Source organism: Orycteropus afer, unplaced genomic scaffold (assembly GCF_000298275.1).
Source record: "Orycteropus afer afer isolate SDZICR_OR568_19922 unplaced genomic scaffold, OryAfe1.0 scaffold00864, whole genome shotgun sequence".
Taxonomy (NCBI): Eukaryota; Metazoa; Chordata; class Mammalia; order Tubulidentata; family Orycteropodidae; genus Orycteropus; species Orycteropus afer.
In genome coordinates, this window is record NW_006922451.1 from 543993 (window position 1) to 565525 (window position 21533).

General features: G+C 37.2%; 1 protein-coding gene across 1 annotated transcript in view; it reads right to left on the reverse strand.

The window, feature by feature from the left end:
* LOC103212174 (cadherin-10-like) overlaps positions 1–21533 on the reverse strand; it is a 315162-nt gene that overhangs the window by 223484 nt on the left and 70145 nt on the right. Inside the window, exons 5-6 of the mRNA XM_007958185.1 lie at positions 2224–2411; positions 402–655 (exon numbers count right to left, since the gene is read on the reverse strand). Coding sequence (XP_007956376.1) covers positions 402–655; positions 2224–2411 — 442 coding nt within the window. The remainder of the gene's footprint in view (positions 1–401; positions 656–2223; positions 2412–21533) is intronic.

Consider the following 21533-nt stretch of genomic DNA (forward strand, 5'->3'; position numbering starts at 1 on the left):
AATGGATTTAACTGCTAAAATTTATTTTAACATCACACATTATTTAGTAGTCTGAACTCACCAATATAGTGATTTAGTTGCATTGAAACTGTATCACTTATATGATGTATTTGTTCTACACCAGGTGTCAGAACATCAAATAACTTCAGGAGAGAAAGAGATGACACAGGCCAGTTTTCAGGTTTAAAGTGGTATAAAAACTGAAGTAAATTAAAAAGCTTACAGATGCCTACACAGAACTATCCAGATATAATTTACTTAAAAAGCCTCTGCTCACCAAATTAATCTACAAATTCTGGACAGACTCTTTCATCATTCATTATATTACATGTTTTAAATGCAAATTCACAATATTTATTCCAATTCTTACTCTTTTTACCATAATACAGAAGGAAAATTACCTAATGGGACTAGAAGTAGAATCTGGGTCTCTGGCCATTACGGTACCAATGATTGTGCCCACTTCAATATCTTCATGAACTTCAAACAAATAGGAGGATCTGCTAAAAACAGGGGGTTCATCCACATCTTCAATGGAGATTTTCACAATTGTTGTATCTTTAAATGGTCCGAGGTAGTAGAAACGTGGATCCACGTGGGTATTTTCTGCTTCAACCTTCAGAGTATAAAGCCTTCGGCTCTCATAATCAAGAGGCTATACAAGATAATAATTCATCCAATTAGTGAGAGAAATAAGATTATAATATCCCACTAAGTAACAGTACAGTTTTTAAAGCCTGACTGAATAGTGTGATTACAATGGGAATACTGTCAAGTTGCATGTTGACTATAAATACCAAAAAAAAAGTAACACAAGAGAAACATATTGTCTACATATCAGTTAGGAATAAATATTTTACATATATTTATCAACTATATAATATTTCAGAATAGAGGAAAATGACATTTTGAATGTTGGAAAAATTGTAGAGAATGTTAAAAGCAGTGATGACTCATTAAAAAAATGGATTGGCAGAGTTTGTGTGTATATAGGTGAAAATGTGTGTGTGTGTGTGTGCATTAAGGTTTGGGCTATTGCTACAATTTTTCTAAGCAAAAACATCAGTTTCCTTTTAAAAGCCATGTTACATTTCTGTTCAGTTTGATGGACTCATGGTGTGACATATATAAAATTTTTATGAGTTATATGAAATTTTCAGAAGTTATATGAAACATTCAAGATAAGGAAAATCTTGAATAAAGACAAAAGAGGTGTTTTTGATAGCTACTGGATAACACTGTTATATTTGGCAACAACAACAAAAAGAACTTTAGTATTGGTATAGTTTAACTATCACAAGCAAAAAAAAAAAAAATCAAGTCCCCCACTTTGCACCCATTCTAAAAGACATGTGTTGTTAACAGAGAAAATACTTGTTGAAAGAGACTCCCTTATTGTTGTATGCTGAGAAGGAGAATTCTCAATATTGTATTATTTCCAAGTGATAAAAAAGGAGAAGAAAATTGCTTCCTGCTTCCTCTTTGCTCATCACTGTCCCTTTAATAACAGCTGTATGCCTTTTAATTAGCAATAAAATCCTAGGATAATTTTTGGTGAGTAACCAGGGCCTCAGTGGTTACTTTATCCCAATAGAGTGTGCATGACATTTCAATAAGATCTAAATTTTAACGTGCCTTGGTCTTCTGGCATTACTGTGGTACCGACTCTACTATTTAAAACTGCTTACCTTTAAATGGTTTCACTGAGAATATGCTAGCAGAAAAGTTTAATTTATATAGCAAACGGGAAAATATGAACAATTAAATTATGTTCCAATTCAGGCTGTCTGCTTTTATTAGGCATTCTAGTTATTTCTTCTTACATCTGGAAAGATGGCATATCATTCTTTATGCTTCCAACTAGATGTATCACTATTATTAGCTATTGATTAATTTTATTTTGGAGATTATAATGCTATTTCTGTGGTCCCTTATTAGCATGCCTCAGAAAAACGATGCCACATATATTAACTTGCCCTTGAAAGTTTATAAAACTCTTATGTCATGATTCAACCACCACCACCAACAACAACAACAAAAAAAAAACTGGTCAACATTTCGGAATAGCTCTTTTGTTTTATATGGCTCTTATTTATGCCCAGTATGAACTACATTTGAATATGACCATGGTTTTTTCAGTAGATAATGCATGCATTTATAGTGCAGTAATAAAATTTATAGTATCTGAATACACAAATGCTGATTTAGACTGAAGCTGTGTACCTTTTTCACAGTTATGATCCCTTCCTGTGTGTCCTTCTCAGTTATGATGTCAAACATATCAGTCCCGTCACCATCAATAATTCGGTATTCTACTTCAGCATTTTTCCCTGTGTCGGCATCAGTTGCTTTTACACTTCCAATGGCTGTGCCAACTGGAGAGGATTCAAGAACTCGAAGATGGATGGTGTCTGAAAGGAAAGAAAAGAATACAGATATATAAATATAGGAGAAAGAGAGAGAAATAAAGAGGGGCATGGATAATTAGATTTCTCAACAGAATATTCAAAGATAACTACATATGAGAATATAAATCATAAACCTGACATTAGAGGTCAACTAATTAATACATACAACTAATTAATACATATAATGCTGATAACCTTAGACTGAGTACTAGGGAAAAGTGAAACAGCGCTTAGGTCTGTGGATGCTGTTATGAAAAACGAACACTTACTTTTAATATCATTAAGAATGTTGGCCTTTAAAAAAAGGTCTTTTTTTTTTGCAACTACAGATCAGTTTTGAGTGCAGATATCCATATAATCATAGCAAATCACAGAACAGAGAGTAAAAATTCTATTTACTTGTTTTCATTTTTCTATATTTAGTTACTTACTACTCTTGGTATATTTCACTTGCAGCATAAAATGTTACACCGTCCCATGAAATCAGTTACAGGAGGTAGGAATTCTATTTCTGTTTGTGACAAGAGAAGCATAGGATAGTCTGTGGGAAAAATATGAAGATGTCCTTCACACTATCAGCGTAAAAGCACTAAATTCTGACAAACTCCCCTCCACTCCGCAGGAAACAAGGATTTATCTGAGCTCCTGGTGCATGCACCTACCTCCATGTGCTTCCAGCTCGAACAACCTCTACTGCTAATGGGATTTATGCTTTAGCACTTGATCATAAAGTATGTGTTACCAACAGATTAATCGACCTGAAGCACACTTCAGATTATAGCACCTTCTTGCCTATAAACCTTAAGTAATTCTCCTTAATATACATAATAAAGTGCAGAACTCTTAACCAGACGTGCTTTTGCCCCAGTATATCTTCCCTAATGTATCTCTCTTTAGCCAGTTTCTTGGAAGATTTGCACCAAACTGGATTTTTCAGAGTTTTCTGGTCAAAACTAATTGCCTTCATCTTCCCATATATATTTCCTCATTAAATTTTCCTCACATAAAACTGTTTTCCCAGTACCCTCAATGGTCATCATGCAGTTTATCAAATCTGAGACAATTCCACCTCATCCATTCCATTTCAGAAGTCACTTCCTTGGAGTCATCATGAAATTCTATGTTTCTTCCCTTTGAAGTATGCTTTTTAATCTGTACTATTGATTCTCTTCTTTTCTCTCCATCTATCTCTGGTAACACACTATTGAAAGTACCTCTCAACTCATTCCTTGGCTCCTTTCATCTTGAATCTTCCATTTTGCTGTTTCTTATCTTTGAAGCATTCAATGGCCTTTACATGTATGTGAAGGCTGTGCAAAAAATAGGGAAGAGCAAAGAGGAATTGACGTGTTTGAGTTGTGGTGTTGGTGAAAGCTATTGAAAATACCACGTGCTGCCAGAAGAACAAACAAATCTGTCTTGGAAGAAATACAAGCGGAATGCTCCTAAGAAGTGAGAATGGCCAGACTTCCTGGCACATGCTTTGGTCTTATTGTCAGAAGAGACCAGTCCTTGGAGAAAGGTATCATGTGTGGTAAAGTAGAGGGTCAGCAAGAAAAGGGGAAGACCTCAACAGGGTGGATTGACACAGCTGCTGCAATGATCGATTCAAGCATAGCAAGGAATACGAGGATGGAACAGAACTGGGCAGGTTTTTTTTTTTTTTTTTTTTTAATGTTGTCTATAGAGTCATCATCAGTCACAACCAACTTGATGGAACCTAACAACAGCAACAACAACAACAATCTTTGGAACAGGTTTCCCCCTAGATATTCAGATATCTTGCTCACTCATATGCCTTCAGGTGTTTGCTTGCATTAGTTTCCTAAGATAATAAATAACGGAATACAACAAACTGGGGGATTATAAGATCAGAAATACAGTGTCTCATAGTTCTGGAGGCAACTGATTCAGAAGTTCAAATGAACATGTTTGTTTGAGCCATGTCCCCTCTGAAATCTCTAGGGGAAGATTTTTCTCTTGTCTCTTCCAGATGCTGGTAGACCCAAGTATTCCTTGGCTTGAAGATTCATCTTCACATGGAGTCTTTTGTCTGCCTGTTTCTCCTCCCCCCCCCCTTTTTTTTTTCAAAGGACACCAATCAGATTGGATTAGAACCCACCTTACTCCAGTATGGCCTCATGTTAACTAATAAGATCTGCAAAGAGCCTCTCTTGCAAGAAGATCTCCTTCATAAGTACTGGGAGTTAGAACTTCAGTGAATCATTTTAAAGGCCAGAGTTCGACCAGTATCACTGCCCAGTTGCAACATCAGAAACTTTGCAATGACCTTACTGAAAATCAAAAAAATAAAAAACCCAAGCCCACTGTCATTGAGTCAACTCTGACTCTTAGTGACCGTATGGAACAGAAATAGAACTTTCCCATAGATTTCCAAGCCTAGAAATTTTTATGAAGCAGATTGCTTCATCTTTCTCCAGCAGAGTAGCTAGTGGGTTCAAACAGCCAACATTTTTGTTAGCAGCTGAACGCTTTAACTACTACACAACCAGAGCTCCATTACTAAAAACATTAAACACAAAAATTCCTCATATCACCTACTACAGCCAGGTATTTTAGCAGATATTTATTTGTTTGTAGGTACCATGAGTATGCAATAAAAAGCTCTGCCATAATGTTCTCATTGTGTCCATTTGAGTGTATTGTTATGTAATTGTTAGTTGCCCCCTAGTTGGTTCCAACTCATGGAAACCTTATGTATAATAGGAGCAAATTTTACTTGGTTCTTTGCCATTTTCATGATTGTTGATATGCTTGAGCCAACTGTTGTAGCTATTGTGTCAATTGATCTTATTGAGGGCTTCCATCATTTTCACTGACCTATTGTGCCAACCATGTTCTTTTCCAACAATTGATCTTCTCTGATGACATGTCCAAGTAAGTGAGTCAAAGTCTCACCATCCTCAGTTCTAGGGAATATACTTGTATTCTTTCTAAAATTAATTTATTCATTATCTTGGCAGTCTATGGTTGTTTGGGTTACCATGTGCTGCTCCAACAGAAATCCCACAGGTGAATGGCTTGAAACTCACAGGGATTTATTCTCCTACAATATAGTAGACTAGAAGTTCAAGTTCAAAGTGCCAGCTGGGTGAAAGCCCCTCGACTTTGGCCTTCAGCTCTGTCACTTGCTCTGGTCTATTGGAGTTGGAGGTGTCTCTTAGCTCAGGCAGCTGCTGAGGCTGACAAACCCAAGGTTGACAAATAAAATAGCACAGTCCACAGATTACCAAAGAACATGGCAGGACGCTACTTCAAATCCAGAGAAATACAGTCCTAAGATCAGCAGGAAACATGCTGCTGAATGAAGCATGCTGCTGAATGGACTCATCTAGGTCCAGGGCCCAAGTGTGCTCAGAAAGCTGAGAGATCTTTCTCAAAGCTGTCTTCTTATATCCTGGAAGCAGAGCACATCCCTAAGGCAGCTACTCAGCTTTCTCAGTAGATTCCACCATGAACTTGATTACCAGTCTCATCCTGGGGAATAACTACATCTAACTGCCCAGCCACTCAAAACTAGGCCCAGCCAAGTTGACATATAACTAAACCACCACAATGGTATGCTAAACATTCTTCATAAAGTCTACAGTTCTAATCCACCAATTCTTACTCTGTATTCCTTTTTCATTTTCCAATTCCCACATGCATATGAGATGATTGAAAAGATCTTGACTTGAGTCAGCTGCACCATAGTTATCAATGTGGCATCTTTATTTTATTAATCTTTAAAGAGGTCTTTTGCAGAAATACCCTAAGGACTAGCTCTAAATGCGCTGCTATTGTTGTTAGGTGCCAGTGCACCAGCTCTGACTTACAGACACCATATGTACAACAGAAGGAAACACCGTTCAGTCCTGCACCATGCTTACCATCCTTGCTGTGCTCAAGCCCATCGTGCAGCCACTGTGTTAGTCTGTCTTGTTGGGAAGTCGTCCCACTTTCGGTCGACCCTCTACTTTACCAAGCATGATATCCTTCTGATAACATGACCAAAGTAGGGGAGATGAAGTCTGGGCATTCTTGCTTCTAATGACCCATCTAACTGTACTTCTTCCAGGATAAATTGTTCATTCTTCTAGTAGTCCATGGTATCATTGATATTTTTTGCCAACACCACAATTCAAAATCACAATTCTTTTTCACTCTTCCTTATTTATTGTACAGCTTTCAAAGGTATATGAGGTGACTGAAAATATCATGGCTTTAGTTAAGCATACCTTAGTCTTTGAAGTGACATCTTTGCTTTTATTTTTTATTTTTTATTTTAAATGTTTGTTTTAAATTCATTACATGTACATTTAATTTCACTCCCCATTTACCATGTCCAACCCTAACCCAGTCTCCTCCTCTCCCTACCCAGTAACCTTTCTCTTGTTTGTCCTGTATTTCCTCAATTTGAATGTTGGTCCTCCGGTGCCCCATGGTCGATTGCTCTAAGGAATCTATTACCATAGAGTACATGGGTACATCATCCTGGGTTGAGTGATCTGCTTGTACATGTTGTTAACTACTGAGCTGAGAGCCAGCTCCTGGGGGAGCGTTTTATTCCAGGCACAGAATGTATTCCAGGGCCATAGTATTGTGGGTCTCACAAGATTTCATCTGACTAGTAATTCTGGTTATTGTTGAATTTTTAGATTTTTTTCCACATTTTCCCTCCCACTCTGTCCAGGATCTCCAGATTTGATCCTCTCCTGAGTGGTTGGCATTGGTAGCTGGGCACCATCTAGTTTTTCTGGTCTCCAGGGCCATCGTGTCCTATGACTGATTGCTTCCAAAAACATTATTTATTCATTTATTTTTGCATTCTTCTTCACTTCCAACACTAGAAGACCATTAGCTGCATCTTAGATGGCTGCTTGAAAGCTTTTAAGATCCCAGTCACTACTCTCCAATGTAGGATACAGAACTGGCTTATATGTATTTTATTGTGCCAATTGAGTCTGGCACCCCTCAGTACTATGGTCCTGAGATGGTACATCTATTGGATCTCTCTCCCATAGTGTCTGGATGTCTGTGAGGGATTATTACTCTGTCTGTCTTCTATTGTTTCTGTAAGGACTGCAGGTCCTTTGTATCACTGGTGTCTGTGCAAGACTAACTTCAGCTGAATCAATCCTTGGTCTAGAGTATACTCCTGTTCACTGACCCCATCTGATCCTCTCAGGTATTTATGTGTTCATCCGTAGACTAGTGTTTGGTGTTAATGGTAGTACATTGATTGGTATTAGCATGTGTCATCTATCTTTTATGTGCACAATTCAGTGTCCTCCCATTTCCTAATGTTATCATGGTGGTCACAGATCCTTCCCATATATCTCACCCCTTACCCACATCAGTGTGTGGGCACTAACTAGCCCAAAATTAATCCCTCCTCTTTGCCCCCCATCCCAGTAATCTACAAAGTGAGTTCCCTTTCCCAAGCAAACCTTCTTTATCTTTTTACAGTAATGGACTCATACAGTACTTGTCTTTCTGCAATTGACTTATTTCACTCAACATAATGTCCTTCAAATTCATCCATGTTGTGAGATGATTCACATACCCCTCATTGTTCTTCAATGTGGCATAATATTCCATTGTGTACATATACCATAATTTTGTTATCCAGTCAACCATTAATGGGCATTTAGGTTGTTTCCATCTCTTTGCTATAGTGAATTGTGCTGCGATAAATATAGGTGTACATATGTCTGTTTGTGCACTCCCCTCTTTAGAATATATTCCTAGTAATGGAATTGCTGGCTCAAATGGTACTTCTATTTTCACTTTTTTAAGGAAACATCATACGATTTGCCATGATGGATGTAGCATTTTACAGTCCCACCAGCAGTGCACAAGAGTTTCAATCTCTCTACAACCTGGCCAGCATTTGTTATTTTATGACCTGTTGAACTTTGCTATTATTGCTGGGGTGAGATGATATCTCATTGTTGTTTTGATTTGCATCTCTAGTGATTAATGATCATGAGCAATTTCTCATGTGTTTGTTGGCTGCCTGTATATCTTCTTTGGTGAAGTGTCTGTTCAAGCTTTTTGTCCATTTGTGAATTGAGTTATTTGTCTTTTTGGTGTTGAGGTGTTGATGTAGATTTTGGAGATAAGTTCTTTATCAGATAGGTCATAGGCAAATATTTTCTCCCTATGTGTAGGTTTTCTTTTTACCCTTTTGATGAAGTCTTTCAATGTGCATAAGAATTTAATTTTCAAAAGATCCCATTCATCTAGCTTCTCTTCTATCTCCTGCACATTCTGGGTTATGCTTGACAGTCTATTTATGCTGTAAATTAGAGCAAAGAGGAGGGATTAATTTTGGGCTAGTTAGGGCCCACACACTGATGTGGGTAAGGGGTGAGATATATGGGAAGGATCTGTGACCACCATGATAACATTAGGAAATTTGCCACTATTTGATCTTTGATTAATTTTATAGCTTTGGGTTTTATCTTTAAGTCTTTGATACAGTTTGAGTTTGTTTTTGCATATGGGGTGAGGTATGGGTCTTGTTTCATTTTTCTGCAGGTGGATATCAAGTTTTGCCAGGACCATTTGTTAAAGAGGCTGTCTCTTCCCCATTTAATGGGTTTTGGACCAACATCTTTGCTTCTTAACACTAAGAGCTCTAAGTGTAATAGTCACAGAATAATCCATTGCCACATGATTCTGACACTTAGTGACATTATAGGACAGAGTAGAATGGCTTCATAAGTTTCCAAAGCTGTAATCTTTATGGAAGCTAATTGTCATCTTTTCTCCTGCAGGGAGATTGGTGGGTTCAAACCATCAACCCTTTTGTTAGCAGCCAAGTACCACTCGCCACTCGGGCTCCTTAACCACCAAACAGATTTTTGTAAACTGGAAGAACTCAGCCAAGTCCAATCCATTCTCAGACAATCTCAGTTGACACTGCTACCATATTACTCCTTTGAAAGTATTTATCTTATCAATACTTATTCAAAGCTCTAGAAGGCTTCAACCATTCTCATTGTATTAAAGACAAATAATCATCCTTAAGCCAGTTTTATAATTGGGCTTCTCTGTCCTGTCAATCTTTCCCTTGAATAATACTCTCTGGTCCCGCTGATCTTCCTTGTTTTTACCAACATACTAAGATATATCTTACCTCAATATTTAATATACATTTCTTCTTTATGAAGAATTTACCCTATAGTTATTTACTGGCAAATTCTTCCTCTTCCTTTTGATATGCAGCTGTTTCTTCACGCTTCTAGCACAGAATGTCAACAATCCAAACGTGGTTACTTCAAGAACTTCTTGAAGATAACACGCTATAAAATATAGAACTAGCACCTTGATTGATCACACTGTTGCAAAAGTAACCATTGTAAAATACAAATATTATATTCATTCTTTACTTAGAGCACTTAAAGATGTTTTTATTGACGGTAAGATAAATTCTTAAAATCATTTTTTTATAAAGCTTTGTATAGTTTGATTTCTAGTAACACCATCAGGGTCATTATAGCCTATTCTCTAAATCTAGAGTCTATGTGAAATCCAGTCACATTAATGTTTTCTCAAGTAGGGATCAGTTAAGCATATTAAATAAAAAAAATAACAAGACCTATACAAATGGCAGTATAACTATGGAAGTAGATTGCCCGATCTTCCTTCTGAAGAGTGGCTGGTGGGTTTGAACCACCAGCGTTCTGGTTAGCAGTCAAATATGCCTTAGGCACTATGTCATGAGAGCTCCTAATGAACAATGCAGGAATCGTCAAATGAAGATGGAAGAAATGCAGTCATAGTACCAAAAGGAATTGGTTAACATTCAACCATTTCAGGAGGTAGGATATGGTCAAGAACTGATGGTACTGAAGGAAGAAGTCAATGCTGAACTGAAGGAATTAATGGAAAAAAAAAAAAAAAAAGTTCACAGGAATTTAACAAATATCCATTGAAATATTTCAACTAATGGATGCAGTGCTAGAAATGCTCACTTGTCTATACCAAGAAATTTGGAAGACAAGTGCCTGGCTATTTGTGCCCTTCCAAGGAAAGGTGATGCAACAGAATGTGAGAATCATTGCACAGAATCATTAATATCACACACAAGTAAAATTTTGCTGAATATAATACAGAAATATTGTAGCACTACATCAACAGGGAACTGCCAGAACTCAAGGTAGATTCAGAAGAAGACATGAAAGAAGAATATCATGGTAAATGTCAGATGGATCTTGGCTGAAAGCAGAGAATAACAGAAAGATGTTTATGTGTTTTATTGACTATGAAAAGGCATTTGACTGTTTGGATCATAAAATATTGTAACATTGTAAAGAATGGGAATTCCAGAACACTTAAGTGTGATCATGAGAATCTGTACCTGTACCAAGAGGCACCCATTCAAAAAGAACAAGAGGATACTGCATGGTTTAACATCAGGAAAGGTATGTGTCAGAGTTATAGCCTCCATCCATAGTTATGCCATCTATATAAATTCTGAGCAAATAATCTGAGAAGCTGGAAATATGAAAAATTACTTTGTATGAGGACTGGTGGAAGATTCATTAATTACCTGCAATATGCAGGTTGACACAGTGTCACTTGATGAGAGTGAAGAAGACTTGAAGAACTTACTGATGAAGGTTTAAAAAAATGCAGCCTTCAGTATGGACTACAACTCAATACTCCAAACCAAACCAAATTAAAGCCATTTCCATTGAGTTGGTACTGACTTAGTGACCCTGTAATTTTTCTAAGGCTGTACATGTTTATTGCAGCAGACACACATCTTTCTCCCATGGAGCTGTTGATTGGTTTGAAATGCCTACATTTTGGCTATCAACCAAGCACTTAACCACTGTGCCATTAAGGCTCCTCATCTCTACCTAAAACCAAAAAGAACAAACTCACTGCCATTGAGTCGATTCTGACTCATAGTGACTCCTCCTTGTGTTTCACAGGAGGTATGTCTAAGGAAGTAGATTGCTCAGTCTTCCTTTTGAAGAGTGGCTGGTGTGTTTGAACTATCAGCCTTCTGGTTAGCAGTCAAACGCCTTAGGCACTATGCCACCAGAGCTCCCTTGAGAAAACATAAATCATCCCAACTGCATCAACAATCAAGATAATAATAAATGAAAAAAACATTGAGATCATCAAGCATTCATGGACTTGGGTCCACAATCAACACCCGCGGAAAGAATAGTCAAATCTGCTGCAAAAGACTCTTTAAAGTGTTAAAAAGCAAAGTTATGAATTTGAGGGCTAAGATTCCTGACCCAATGAGCTATGGTATATTCAGTTGCCTCATATGCATGCAAAAGCTGGACAATTAATAAGAAAAAGCTGAAGAATAGTCAATTGATATAAATGATGTTGTTGATGAAGCATTATTGATTAAACCATAGTCTTCCAGAAGAATGAGTGCCTTGGAAAAGGAACAGTCAGAATGTTCCTTGGAAGCAAGGATGGTAAAACTTTGTCTCACGTACTTTGGACAGGTTATCAGGAAGGACCAGTCCTCGGATAAGGAAATCAACTTGTGGTTAGAAGTTCAATCAAAAAGAAGACCCTCAATGAGATGGATTGACAAAGTGGCTGCAACTAAGGGCTTAGAAAGTGTTGTGAAGAAGGCACAGAACAGGGCAAGATTTCATTCTGTTGTACATAGAGTCACTATTGGTGTTTGTTGTTATGTGCTGCTGAGTCAGACCTGACTCATAGCGACCCCTCCTTGGGTTTCTGAGGCGGTATCACTACAAAAGTAGCTTGCCTAACTTTCCTTCTGAGGAGTGGCTGGAGGTTTGAACTGCCAGCCTTCTGGTTAGCACTCAAGTGCCTTAGGCACTATGCTGCCAGAGCTCCTTTAGTCACTATTAGTCAGCACCAACTTGATGGCATCTAACAGCAACAACATTTTATAAATATATATATATATATATATATATACACATGTATACACATGTGTGTGTAAAGTTGTATTAAAACAATCAAATATGCAGTGTGAGTATTTAACATGTATGTATATATATTAAATACACTGCATATCTGATTGTTTTGATCATATGACACATTTAGTAACAAATCCATTCAATACATGCTTGTGTAGTGCCTCATATAATTTGCAAAACCTTTCATTGGAATTATTCATGCCCAGAAAAAATTGGAGAACAAAATTCACTGGGTCTATTTTAAATTTTTTAAAGTGCATGTCTGTATTTTATATGTTTGAAAGAGCTATTTATTTATACTCTTTCATTTCTTCCAAGAGTAGCCTGTTGAACACAAGTACTTGAGTTTTTAAGCAAACTAAGAACAATTTGAGTGCTGGCATGTCTCCTTCCCAAGGTGTTTACCATGCAGGGAGAACAGCAGGAGGGAAACTAGAAAGGCAGCATAGATTTTTATGCTGACACTGACAGAAGCCAAGTGGAGCCTGTCACCCACCTTCAGTTTCACTCCCTTCTTAAAGACATCTATTTGCATGCTGCTTATTTTTCATCTTACAGTTGATGGAGCTTTAATTATGTGGTGTGCTATCCCATCAATTCCAATTTATAGTTGTTTTAAGTTCATTCCCAGGTGTCAGATTGAATCATCTGCTTCTCTTTTAATGTCTAGACCTGATAAATATTTCTCGCTGGTGAGTGTATTCTTGGTTTGGTTACCCACTTAAACACAAAGGGATGAATGTGAGGTGGAGAGAGGTAATTGGTTATTTCTTTATCACATAGAGAAAGCTGTATTAAGGAAGCAAAAATCTAGAATGTGATAATGTAAAAAGGCTTCCCTCGGATTGGGTAAAATACATGGCTACTTAAAAATGTTGACTGGGAGACTGTTGCGACAATGGCACACAACATCTGAACTTTCATTATGAAAGGTTTCACATAATGTTGACATACTGCTGGATTTTTAGTACTCAGACTGAAATATTTCAGTCATTCTGCTACTAAAATTTTGATCAATAATACCCCTGCATTTGAATATTGAAAACAGGATAGGTTCGTTCAGTAGAACTAGAAATAACTGACCGCTCAACTTAAGTAGGAGACTTTAGAAAACAGATGTAGAATAGGCAAAGTGAGACGTGTGACAGGGTGACTTCTGCAAGGACTAGGAAAAGCAATGCCAGGACACAAGAGGGAGGGCACTGAGGGCAAACTGCTTACTTCCAGGTTGTGCTTGGCAAAAACATCTGCTATTTTATTGTTACTATATGTTTGTGATTAAAATGAGGTTGAAACGTTTGTAATTTATCTTTATCCTTTGTTCGCTGCCCTTACTTCCATTCACAGCAGGAGGGAAAATGCTCTACTTTTCTAAAGTTCAGAAAGAAAAACCCCACATATATGAACCAACAGAATAGCCTATCATTAGGTTAATTTTTTATTTGCTTTGTCTGCAATCTTATTGGAACATCTCCATGCTACATAATAATCTCAAACAATACTTGCTTTAAGAAAAACTACACAATTATACATGTTTATAAACCATTCCACAGTATAATGTGTAAAAGATATTGTTTAATGAGTTTAACAGGAAGAAATTAAAAACAAGTTACAGCTCCTTGGAGGAAACTGTGGCATAGTTAAGGAAATTATACAATGCTAAATGGGCATTTAGGAAAAGGGGAGGAGAACTGAAAGTCACACCAGGCACTGTCAAACTATCAAGGCTTTTGGAATTGAAGACACTCACCAGAGGAAACATAGAAACCTAAATTTGTGAGCACCGGAAATATGATCACTAACTTAGCTTTGGGCATTTAAGCTAAATTAGACCAAAACGAGACACTATAGGATTGCTTAATTTCCTGTTCTGTCATTGAGAAAAGCAGCATGGTAAAGATTTTAGAGAATCACCATTGATCCCCAGTGACTAAGGAATCCATCGTGATACATTTCTTTCAAATTGTCTCCAAGTTAATTGGCACTCTAATAGATGCACACGATTGTGATGTATAGTAACATAGAAGAGTAAGGAAGAGTGGGAGAGAGCAAGAGAAAGTTTAGTAATTCATAAACATATTGCATTCTGCTAGGTACGCAGCTCTTTATATTGTATCTCACCTGAAGTTTGAGGTGTTTGTCTCACACGCCAAACTCTGTACTTGATTAATTAAATATGTATGTGCTTAGCAGCCTAGTTGAGCCAAAACCCATCTGTACATCTAGTTTTATAACTATCTATTTCTACATCTCATATAGGAATATAGCCCAAGTTTATTTTAAAGGACAGTGTAACACACAGGGGCTTTATAATCTCATTACGCAAAATGCTAAATAGTTTAATGTAAAGCAACTTTTCACTGGAATATCTCCAGAGTTCCAAGTGGACTTCCATATAATTACTAAGGACATTATTTTTTTTAGAGAATTACATATATCATCACATTTGGGAAAATGCATATTTATCCATACCTACCACTTTGAGGTTTCAATTTTCTTCAGCTTCAACTTGAACTTGGATTTGAGCAATTGGCCTTTGGCTATGTGCAGCTGGATGATACTGACCTTCTCCAATGTGTCTTTGTACAGATGTAGTGAATTTTGTTCCTTTATGTTCCATCTGGGGAGGTCCGTGTACATAGTTGCCATTTATGTTGTTGAGAAAAGATATTTCCACTTAATAATTCAATGGTATTGAAATTCTATCACACAATCTCCTTCATCATTTCTAACACCAAGGAAATACTTGCCAACTACCAATCCTTCTTTGTTTCCAACCTTCACATCCCAATCAATAGTAATTATCTATTCATGTTGATTGCATGTTTGGTCAATTTCAGACTGGAGAACTTGGTAACAATCTATAATTTCTTCATCTTTGGCATTAATGTTGGTGCATTACTTTGCATAATAGTCAGATTAACCAGTCTTATTTTCTATATGGATATTGTCCTATCACTGCCAGAACTGTACTTCTGGATAGATGTGAAGAGTGGTAGGATGAAATCAGGGACATCATATATGAAGAAAGAAAAGGGTCATTAAAAACAAGAAAGGAAGGAAAGACCAAAATGGATGTCAGAAGAGACTCTGACACCTACTGCTGAGCAGAGAGTACCTAAAGCAAATAGAAGATATGATGGGGTGGGCAGAGCAGAAAATTTCAAAAGCCAGATGGTGAAGACCAAATAAACTAGTATAATGAAATGTGCCAAAATGTGCCAAGACCTGGAGTTACAAAAAAAAAAAAAAAGGAAGAACATCTTTGGTATTTCTTAAACTGAAAGAACTAAAGAAAACTTCAAGCTTTGAGCTGCAACATTGAAGGATTCTATGGACAAAACATATAAAAACTCAGGAAGCATTATAGACAATGTAAGGAATACACAGAATCACTGTTCCATAAAGAATTGGTTGATGGTTAACAATTTCAGGAGGTATTATATGATCAATATGATCAAGAACTGATGGTACTGAAGAAAAAAGACCAAACTACATTGATGTCATTGGTGAAAAACAAGACTTCAGGAATTGACATAACACTGATTGAGATATTTCAATAAATGTATTCAATGCTGGAAGCGCTCAGTCATCTATGTCCAGCAATTTGGAAGACAGCTACCTGGCCAATCAACTGGAAGAGATACATATTTGAGCCAATTCCAAAGAAGGGTGAACCAATAGAATGTAAATATTATCCAACATCATTAATGTCACACAAGTACATTTTTGCTGAAGGTAGCTCAAAAACAGTAGCACTGGTACCTCGACTGGAAACTGACAGAAATTTCAGCTGAATTCAGAAGTGGATGTAAAACAAAGAATATTATAGCTGATGTCAAATTGATCTTGGCTGAAAGCAGAGAATACCAGAAATATGCTTACCTGCATTTTATTACCTTAAAGGTAATTAGCAAATTATAGATAATATTTGGAAGATTGTGAATTCCAGAACACTAAATTGTGCTCATCTAAAGAGACAAAGAAGCTGTCGTTCAAACAGAATAAAGGGATACTGCCTGGTTTAAAATCTACAAAGGTGTATGTTAGAGCTGTATCCTTTCACCATACTTATTCCATCTGTATGCTGAGCAACTAATGAAAGAATCTGGATGATATGAAGAAGAACACAGCATCAGGATTGGAGGAAGACTCATTAACAAACTACAATATGCAGATGACATAGCCAACCTTGTCAAAAGTGAAAAGGACATGAACCACTTACTGATGAAGATCAAGACTTCTGTATAGATAACACTTCAACATACATACATAAATAAATAAAACCTCACAGCTGTACCAATAAATAAGCAAGAACATGATTAGTGGAGAAAGGACCGAAGTTGTTAAGGATTTCACTGTATTTGGACCAACAATCAACACCCATGGAAGTGCCAATCAAGAAATTTAATGCGATATTGCATTGAAAACACCCACTGCAAATAAATAAATAGCAGTCAAGAAGTCAAATCATGTATTCCACTGGACAAATAGGCTGCAAAAGACCCGTTTAAAGTGTTCACTTTGAACTTTGAGGACAAATATATGAGGTGAACATAACTCAGGCCAGGGAGGGTGGAGGACTTTTGAACAGTTAAGGGAGATAAACTTCTCTGTGTGTTTGTCATACTGTGCATCTGTGTTGCTGTGAGGCATTATGCTGGGTCACTGATGTTTCAAAAGCCAGTGGAATTGCACACAGTGCACAGTGTGGCTTGCAGACTGAGACAGACTGGGAAGAAGGAAGAGGTCATCCACTTCTCAAAGGTTTGGCCAGTGAAAACCTTATGAATAGCACAGAAACACTGATACATTACTGCACAACTTTAGAATAGCCTGGAAACACTGCAATACAGTGCAGGAGGACAAGCCACGTAGGATGGAGGGCTCTCAAAATGACTGTGAAAGAGCTGCATCATCAGAGTAGAATGAACCTTACTCATACGAATAAAGTAAAGCTTTCGAGACCTAGATTTGCTGATGTGACATGACTCAAATTGAGGAGAAACAGCTGCAGACATCCATTAATAACTGGAACATGGAATGCTTGAAATATGAATCTAGGAAAATTGAAAGTTGTCATAAAGATTGATATCCTAGGCATTAGTGAGCTTAAATGAACTGGTTTTGGCCATTTTGAATCAAACAACCATATGATCTACTATGTTGGGAATGACAATTTGAAGAGGAATGGTGTGGCATTCATCATAATAAAGGATGTTTCAAGATATGTCCTGAAGTATAAGGCTCTCAGTGATAGGAAAATATCCATACACATACAAGGAAGAACATTTAATACGACTACTATTCAAATTTATGCACCAACCACCAAAGCCAAAGATGAGGAAACTGAAGATTTTTTTCAACTTCTACAATCTGAAATTGACTGAATGTGCAATCAAGATGTGTTAATTATCATGGATGACTGGAATGCAAAAGTTGGAAACAAAGAATAATCACTGGTAGTTGGTAAATTTGGCCTTTGATGATAGAAATAATGCTGGAGATTGCATGATACAATTTTGCAAGACCAATGACTTAGTCATTGAAAATACCTTTTTTAACAACACAAACAGCATCTATACACATGGATTTCACAAGATGGAATACACAGGAATCAGAATGACTACATCTGTGCAAGAGGCAATGGAAAAGCTCAATATCTTCAGCCAAAACAAGGCCAGGAGCTGATTGTGGATCAGACCATCAAATGGTCATATGGAAGTTCAATTTAAAGTTAAAGACAATTAAAACAAGTCCATGAGAGCCAAAATATGACCTTGAATATACCCATCATGAATTTAGAGACCACTGAAAGAATACATTTGATGCATTGAACATCAATGACCAAAAAACAGAATTGTAGGATGACATTAAGTATATCATCCATGAAGAAAGCAAGAGGTCATTAAAAAGATGAGAAAAGAAGAAAAGTCCAAAATGGTTGTTGGAAGAGACTCTAAAACTTGCCCTTGAGTAGAGAATAGCCAAAACAAATGGAAGAAATGACAAGATAAAAGAGCTGAACAGAAGATTTCAAAGAACTTGAGCAGACGAAGCCAATTACTATAATGAAATGGGCAAAGATTTGGAGTAAGAAAATGAAAAGGGAAGAACCTGCTCAGCATTTCTCAAGCTGAAAGAACTGAGGAAAAATATTTAAGCTTCGATTTGCAATATTGAAATATTCTATGGGAAAAATATTGAATGCTGCAGGAAGCATCAAAAGAAGATGGAAGTAATACACAGAGTCACTGTACCAAAAAGAACTGGTTGATGTTCCTCCATTTCAGGAGGTGGCATATGATCAAGAACCAATGGTATTGAAGGAAGAAGTTGAAGCTGCACTGAAGGAACTGGAAAAGAACAAGGATCCAGTAATTGACGGAATACCCATTGCAATGTTTCAACAAACGGATGCCCCTTCGGAGGCATCATCAATTATGCCATCATCAGTTATGCCAAGAGATTTGGAAGACAGCTACCTGGTCAAATACCAGGAAGAAATAGATGTCTACTCATTCCAAAGAAAGTTGATCCCATACAATGTGGAGATTATCAAACAATATCATTAATATTGCATGCAAGTAAAATCTTTCTGAAGATAATTAAAAAACAGTTTCAGCAGTATATTGACTGAGAAGTTCCAGAGGTGCAAGCTGGATTCAAAAGAGGATGTGCAACAAGGGATATCATCGCTGATGTCAGATGGATCTTGGCTCAAAGCAAAGAATACCAGAAAGATGTTTACCCACGTTTCACTGACTATGCAAAAGCATCTGATTGTGTGGATCATAATAAACTGTGGATAACAGAAGAATGGGAATTCCAGAACACTTAATTGTATTCATGACGAACCTGTTCATAGACCAGGATGCTGTCATTCAAATAGAGTAAGGGGATACTGTATGGTTTAAAATCAAGAAGGAATTGCGTCAGGGTTGTATCCTTTCCCCATACTTATTTAATCTGTATATTGAGCAAATAATCTGAAAATCTGGACTATATGAAAAAGAACATGGCATCAAGTTTGGAGGAAGAATCACTATTAACATGCGATATGGTGACACAATTTTGACACAACTTTGCTTGCTGAAAGTGAGCATGATTTGAAATATTTACTTATGAAGGTTGAAGAATACAGTTTGTAGTAGGGATTACAGCTGAATATAAAGAAAACAATAATCCTCACAACTGGACCTATAGGCCGCATCATGATATATGGAGAAAAGATTGAAGTTGTCAAAGACTTCACATTGCTTGGTTCTGCAATCGATGCCAATGGACGCAGCAGCCAGGACACCAGACAATGTATAGCACTGGGCAAGTTCGCTGTAAAGAACCTTTTTCAAGTGCTGAGTAGCAAAGATGTTTCCTTGAGTACTAAAGTGCACCTGACACAAGCCATGATATTTTCAATCACCACATATGCATGTGAGAGCTGAGCAATGAAGAAGGAAGACCGAAGAAAAGTTGATGCTTTTGAGTTGTGGTGAGGGCAAAGAATGCTGAAAGTACCATGGACTGCTAAAAGAACTAACAAATCTGTCCTGGAGGAAGTGCAGCCAGAATGTTCCTTGGAAGTGAGAATGGCCAGACTTCCTCTCACCTACTTTGGTCATGTTATCAGAAGAGACCATACCCTGGAGAAGGATGTCATGTTTGGTAATGTGGAGGGTCAATGGGAGAAGGGAAGGCCCTCAATAAGATGGACTGAAACGGTGGCTGTAGTAATGGGCTCAAGTATAGCAAGGACTGCGAAGCTGGCACGGGACCAAGCAGTGTTTCTTTCTGCTGTGCATAGGGTTGCTATGAGTAGGAGATGAGTCAACTGCCCCTAAAAACAACATGAACTCAGGCAATGGTATTTTCATGCATGTGAAATCTAGACAATGAATAAGAAAGATTGAATAATTGATGCATTTGAATTATGATATTGGCTAAGAATATTGACTATACCAAGGACTTCCAGAAGAATGAACAAATTAGACTTGGAAGTATAGACATCATGGTCCTTAGAAGAGATAATGGTGAACGTTCATGTCACATACTTTGAACATATTATCAAGAGGGCCCTAGAGAAGAACATTATGTGTGGTAACACAGACGGTCAACAAAAATGAGCAAGATCCTCAATGAGATGGATTGGCAAATTGGCTGCAATGATGGGCTCTGACATAGCAGGAATTTTGAGGATGGCATAGATTTGGGCAGTGTTTCCTTCTATTGTACAAAATATAGTGAGGAATGGGAGCTGACTCAATGACAACTAACAACAACAACAGCAAATCACTCTTAAGGTAATGAAAGTCTGATGTATCACATCAGACCACAGTCTGACTGGATTCCTTGGACATATCATCAAAAGGCATTATTTTATGAAGGATGACATCAGGTTTGGTAAAGCAGAGTGCCGCCAAGGGAAACAGAGATGGCCCATGACATGGATTGGTAAAATAGCCATAACAAAGGACTGGGAAATGTCTGTGATAGTGAGGATGATGCAGGACCCAGTAACATTCTGTGCTGTTGTACATGGGGTCATCATAAGTGTGAGGCAACTAGATGACAGCTACCTATCTAGCTATCTATCACTCAAAACACTTAGCCTACATTGTGTCATATATGTTTATTTTCACAATTATACCTCAGACCTACATAGTTCACCAAGTATCAGATACTTACAACCCACTGTCTTGCAACCAGGATTTCAATTCAAAATGTCCAAATCAAACAGAACTCCTTGTGTCTGTCTTCAAAAAACTCTTGTTTATAAAGCCAAAAGAAATATATATATATTTTATATACATATCAAATTCAAATATGTTATGGACCTAATTATCAAGTTCTTTGTATCACACTCTTAAATATATCTCATATTCTTCCACTCCTCAACATCTTCAGCTTTAGTTCAGAGTCACACCAACAATTATTCTTCCTATCCAAGCTGTGTGTTCCATTGTTATTAGAAGAAGACTAGATATTTCTGAAAAATGATCCCTTAGCTGTTATATGTAGCCTTTTATACTATTATTCATGCCCTTATTGATGCTAACACTGCCTAAATGTCCATACACATCTCTCACAACCCCTTCTTTGAAGACTGTGGTTCAGACATAACAAATTACACACATTTATACATTTAAAAGAATGCTAACTTTGTTCATTCAGCTTCCCTACCAAAAGCACT